The sequence below is a fragment of the Falco punctatus genome, assembly GCF_963210335.1.
Source record: "Falco punctatus genome assembly, contig: scaffold_262, whole genome shotgun sequence".
Lineage (NCBI taxonomy): Eukaryota > Metazoa > Chordata > Aves > Falconiformes > Falconidae > Falco > Falco punctatus.
This window is the reverse complement of record NW_027660211.1, coordinates 4,351-10,305: the sequence shown is the minus strand read 5'-3', so window position 1 is coordinate 10,305 and position 5,955 is coordinate 4,351. Positions and strand designations below refer to the sequence as shown.

The window sequence follows — 5,955 nt, the reverse complement described above, 5'->3', positions numbered from 1 at the left end:
GGCTGGGGGACAGGTAGGGTGGCAGAGGGACCCCCCTTGGGTGACTGGGGGACCCATTGGGTGGCTGGGGGACCCCGGGGGTTAACCAGGGACCCCCCTGGGTGGCTGGGGGACAGGTAGGGTGGCTGAGGGACCCCCTCCCTGGGTGGCTGAGGGAACCCCAGGGTGGCTGGGGGACCCCAAGGGTTAACCAGGGACCCCCCAGGGTGGCTGAGGGACCCCGGGGGTTAACCAGGGACCCCCCCAGGGTGGCTGAGGGACCCCCTGGGTGGCTGGGGTACCCCGGGGGGTGGCAGAGGGACCCCCTGGGTGGCTGGGGGACCCCGGGGGTTAACCAGGGACCCCCCAGGCTGGTTGGGGGACAGGTAGGGTGGCAGAGGAAACACCACCCCCCCAGGCTGGTTGGGGGACCCCAAGTGTTAAGTGGGGACTCGGGGGTGGCCCAAAGGGCCCCCCCCAGGCTGGGTGGGGGTCCCGGGGTGGGCAGAGGGAGCCCCGTGGGTGTCACGCAGGGGCGAAGCTTTGGCACGGAGGAGCCTTGTGGGTGTCACTGGAGAGTTTATTGGCACGGGGTGGGGGACACCCCCGGGGGGGTCGTGTCCCCGTCCCCCCGTGTGTCCCCCCTCAGTCCTGCCCCAGGCGCTTGACGGCGGGGTTGGGGTACTCGGGGTTCTCGATAGCCCCCGGCCCGAACTTGAGCTCGAGGAAGGCGCGGGCGTTGTTGGGCGCCATGGCGGTGAAACCGGCGAAAACCATCGGGACCCGGGGCCGGAGGAAATTTTCGGGAAATTCCACGTCCTGGGGGTGCCCCAACCACGTGTCCTTGGTCATCACCCCCCCGCGGGGGTAGAAGGGCCACAGGTCCACGTGTAACCGGTTGCTCCGACTGTAGTGGACGCGGTAAAAGTCTCCCTCCGCCGCCTTTTCCCAAAGGAAACCCTCGGCGTCTTCTACCGGTTCCCCCCCCGCCGCCACCGCCGCCAACCACCGGCATTTAGCCACGTCCTCCCGGTAAATTCCCAAATCCACATCGTAATCCCAAGGGATGATATCGCCCAGGCGGGCGGCTCCCAGTAACGATCCCCCCTCTAACCAGTACCGTACCCCGGCTGCCTCCAGCGTTTCGGTGACGTGCCGGGCGGTTTCCCGTAGCGCCCGGAGGCAACAGGGGGGGGTCCAACGCCCGGCCAGGAGGTACTGGGGGGTCCGGGCGTGAACGGTACCGAAACACCGCGGCGTCTCCTTACCGCAACCGTACCAACGTTCCCGGCCGTCCGCCAGCACCTCCCGTTTGACGCCCAGCTCGCGCATCAAGCGCCGCCGGTGATTTTCCGCTAAATTTTGGCTTTTCCAACGCCCGTGGGGAGAAACGGGAGGTCGGCGAGCCGCCGGGAACGTCGCCGGTAATACCCGGAGCCCCCAACCCCTTAACGTCGCTTGGATAAAAAGGGCGGTGGGCACCGGGCGCGTCAAGGGGAAGGGGAGAGCGAAGAGGTCGCGGGTGCGGAGCAACAGGACGGCCGGTCCCTCCAACGCCCGGCAAAGCCCCGGTGCGGCGGGGGCCGTACCGCGCCGTCCACTCCCGCGGTTCCAACCGGAGTTCCAAGCACCGTAACGGTACCGAACCCACCGGCGCCGCCACCAAGCGCGTGGTTCCGGCGTTTTCTTCCAAGGCGTCCCGCATACGTTCCAACAGCCCGGGGACGGCACGGGTACCGTCGGGGACCAAAGCCACGTGGCGGGTGCGGACGTGGAGCTCGGGGTGCGCTAAGGGCGGGGGGTGCTCGGCTACGGGGCGTAACGGGAAGAATCCGACCCCCACCGGCAGCGGTACCGGGGGGTACGGCGCCGTTTCGGCGGCCACCAGCACCGGGACGGGTAAGGAGGCGAAGGATCGCGCCGTCCCCGCCAGGTCGTTCTCAAAATCCTCGAAGTCGCGGAGGATGACGGTGACGCCGGGGACGCCGCGGGGGGGGCGGCAGGGGGGGGGCGACCCCCCCGGCCCCCGCCAGGCGCAGTAGAAGAGGAGGAGGTTGAGGCCGATGGCCCCCGCCAAGGCGGCCTGGCACGGCGTCACCCGCATGCTGGGGCTTGGAGGGGGAGGGGGGGCACTTAATTAGCTTCCCCCCCCCCTTTGCTAATTAATTAATGAACACCCGCCCCTCCCCCAGCCGGGTCCTACCGGTGCTGCCACAGGTGTCATGAGCTGGGCGGTCTCGGCAGCGGCGCTGGGGGGGGGGGGGGGGGGGGGGAAAGAGGTGTTAATGAGGGGACTCGTTAACGATGGGACTGATTAACGGGGAGTCTCGTTAACGAGGGGACTCATTAATGAGGGGAGACTCATTAACGAGGGGCCTCGTTAATGGGGAGACCCGTTAAGGAACCCCCCCACTTGGGCTCAGGGCATCCCCCTGCCTCCAGCTGAGCCTGGAAAAAGGGGGATGCGTCGCCGTGGCAACATCATCCCCGGTTGCTATAGCAACCCTATACGGGTCCTACCCCCCCTCCTCCATAAGGGCAGCCTATATATATATATAAAAATACACATTTTAATATATATTTTTATATATATATGCGTGCGTGCAGGTTGCAGCTGTCACCATAGCCCCTGGGCGCGCACCTATAGGTGCTCCACCTATATATACGGGATGGGCACCTATAGGGAGGCAGGGCTCACGGGTGGCGCAGTGTATATAGGCCCAGATATACGTACCTGCACCTATAGACGCCCCTAGACCCGCACTTACATACCCCATATACTCGCACGGAATCACGTCTGTGCGTATACACCCCTATAGACTTGTCTATAGGGTTCTAGATGCTTCTGTGTGCTCCCCCCCTGTTCCTGCCCTATAGGTGTCTCTACCCCCCCTATGCATCTCCGCACAAATATATATATATATAGATATTAAAAACACACCTATAGACGCCCCTGGGCACCCCTATACCTCACGTGCCCCCATCCAACACTCCATGCCCCCCTCCCCCCACTTCTATATGCTCCCATACATCCCCCTAACGTCATATATATGTACCCTATACGTGCCCCAAGTGTCCCCATGCTGACCCCTAGAGCCCCCCTATACCCCCATTCTCTCCGACCCCTATAGCCCCCTCTATAGCCCCTATACACCCCGGCCCCTACAGGCCCCCTATAGCCCCTATACCTCCCCCATAGCCCCCCTATACCCCCATACTATTGGGCCCCTATGGCCCCTATACCCCCCTATAGCCCTGGCCCCTGTAGCCCCCCCGTAGACCCTACAGCCCCCCCCCCAACCCCAGGCCCCTACAGGCCCTCTATAGCCCCTAACCCCCTATAGCCCCATACTCCCCAGCCCCTATAGCCCCCCCTATAGCCTCTATACCCTCCCATAGCCCCCCCTATAGCCCCATACTCCCCAGCCCCTATAGCCCCCCCTATAGCCCCATACTCCCCAGCCCCTATTGCCCCCTTATAGCCTCTATAGCCCCCCCTATAGCCCCATACCCCAGCCCCTATAGCCCCCCTATAGCCTCTATACCACCCCATAGCCCCCCTATACCCCCATACTCTCCAGCCCCTATAGCCCACCCCCATAGCCCCTATACCCCCATAGACCTGACCCCTGTACACCCCTACACCCCCCCATAACCCCCGACCCCTACGGGCCCCCTATAGCCCCTATACCCCCCCCATAGCCCCCCTATACCCACATACTCTCTGGCCCCTATAGCCCACCCCCATAGCCCCTCTACACCCCCCCCATAGCCCCCCCATACCCCCATACTCTCTGGCCCCTATAGCCCACCCCCATAGCCCCTCTACCCCCCCATAGCCCCCCTATAGCCCCTATACCCCCCACAGCCCCCCTATAGCCCCTCTACCCCTCCCCATAGCCCCCTATAGCCCCTCTACCCCCCCCCCATAGCCCCCCCATACTCTCCGGCCCCTATAGCCCACCCCCATAGCCCCAGACCCTGTAACACCCCTCCAGGCCCCCTATAGCCCCTATACCCCCCCATACTCTCCAGCCCCTATAGCCCACCCCCATAGCCCCTCTACCCCCATAGCCCCGACCCCCATACACCCCTACAGCCCCCCATAACCCCCAACCCCTATAGGCCCCCTATAGCCCCTATACCCACCCCCATAGCCCCTATACCCCCATAGCCCTGACCCCTGTACACCCCTACAGCCCCCCATAACCCCCGACCCCTACAGGCCCCCCACAGCCCCTCTACGCCCCCCATAGCCCCCCTATAGCCCCTCTACACCCCCCATACCCCCCCATACCCCCATACTCTCCGGCCCCTATAGCCCACCCCCATACCCCCATAGCCCCAACCCCCGTATACCCTTACAGCCCCCCATAACCCCCAACCCCTATAGGCCCCCTATAGCCCCTCTACCCCCCCCACAGCCCCCCTATAGCCCCTCTACCCCCCCCATAGCCCCCCTATAGCCTGTCTACCGCCCCCATAGCCCCCCATACCCCCATACTCTCCAGCCCCTATAGCCCACCCCCATAGCCCCTATACCCCCATAGCCCTGACCCCTGTACACCCCTACAGCCCCCTGTAACCCCCGACCCCTACGGGCCCCCTATAGCCCCTATACCCCCCCCATACCCCCCCATACCCCCATACTCTCCGGCCCCTATAGCCCACCCCTATAGCCCCTGTACCCCCCCATAGCCCCCTATAGCCCCTGTACCCCCCCCATAGCCCCCTATAGCCCCTCTACCACCCCCCCATAGCCCCCTATAGCCCCTCTACCCCTCCATAGCCCCCCCATAGCCCCTCTACCACCCCCCCACAGCCCCCCCATAGCCCCCCCCATACTCTCCGGCCCCTATAGCCCACCCCCATAGCCCCGGACCCTGTAACCCCCCTCCAGGCCCCCTATAGCCCCTATACCCCCCCCATAGCCCCCCCATACCCCCCCCCATACCCCGTACCGCCCGCGGGCGCTGTTGCCGCGGTAACGGCGGCCTGGCCCCGTCCCCCCCCTCCCAGGCCACGCCCCCCTCCCAGGCCCCGCCCTCCCCCTCGGCCCCGCCCCGCCACTTCCGGCTCCCTTTCTGGCAGGAAGCGGCGGCGGCGGCGGCCCCGCGGCTCCCTTTGTGGCAGCCGTGATGGCGGCGGAGCGGGCGGCGGCGGCGGTTCGGGCCCAACCGCCCCCCACCGGGGTTCCACCCGGTTCAGTTCCGGTTCCCGGGCCCGGGCCTAGCCCAGAACCGGGGAACCGCGGCGGGTTGAGCCTGCCCGGGATCCTGCACTTCATCCAGCACGAGTGGGCGCGCTTCGAGGCCGAGAAGGGGCGCTGGGAGGCGGAGCGGGCCGAGCTCCAGGTACCGGCACCGCGCCCGGGACCCCCGTTTCCCTCCCCCTCCCCCTATTACGAACCCCAACCCCCCCCCCCCCCAGCCGGTGGTTACCGGGGCCGCCGCCGCCGCCGCCATCTTGGGAGGAAATGGCCGCCGGGCGGCGGGAGCGGGGGGCGGCACCGGGGCGGGGGCGGGGGGGCGGCACCGGGACACCGGCCCCGGTAGGGGGGGGACACCCCCACCCCCCACCCACCCTTGTCACCGAGCCCTTGGCTAGTGGCGCTGCTCCCGGGGCCACCGGGGTCGCTCCCGGGGCCACCGGAGTCGCTCCCGGGGCCACCAGTGTCCTGGGCTGGTGGCCCTGCACCTGTGGCCACCAGTGTCACTTCTGGGACTGACACCAACCACTGGGGCCACCAGTGTCACTCCTGGGGCCACCGGTGTCCCTCCTGCGGCCACCACTGTCCTGGGCTGGTGGCCCTGCACCTGGGGCTACCAGTGTCACTTCTGGGGCCACCGGTGTCACTCCTGGGACTGACACCAACCTCTGTGGCCACCAGTGTCACTCCTGTGGCCACCGGTGTCACTCCTGGGACGGACACCAACTTCTGTGGCCACCAGCGTCCCTCCTGGGGCCACCAGTGTC

General features: G+C 66.5%; 1 protein-coding gene across 1 annotated transcript; it reads right to left on the bottom strand.

The window, feature by feature from the left end:
- Positions 1-403: 403 nt before the first annotated feature.
- On the bottom strand, positions 404-4,990 carry FKRP (fukutin related protein). Its single transcript, XM_080411672.1, is given in 4 exon segments — positions 404-1,563; positions 1,565-2,090; positions 2,183-2,228; positions 4,941-4,990. Coding segments are annotated over 2 exon segments (1,458 nt in total). The 5' UTR covers positions 2,084-2,090; positions 2,183-2,228; positions 4,941-4,990; the 3' UTR covers positions 404-624.
- Between the last annotated feature and the right edge of the window lie 965 nt (positions 4,991-5,955).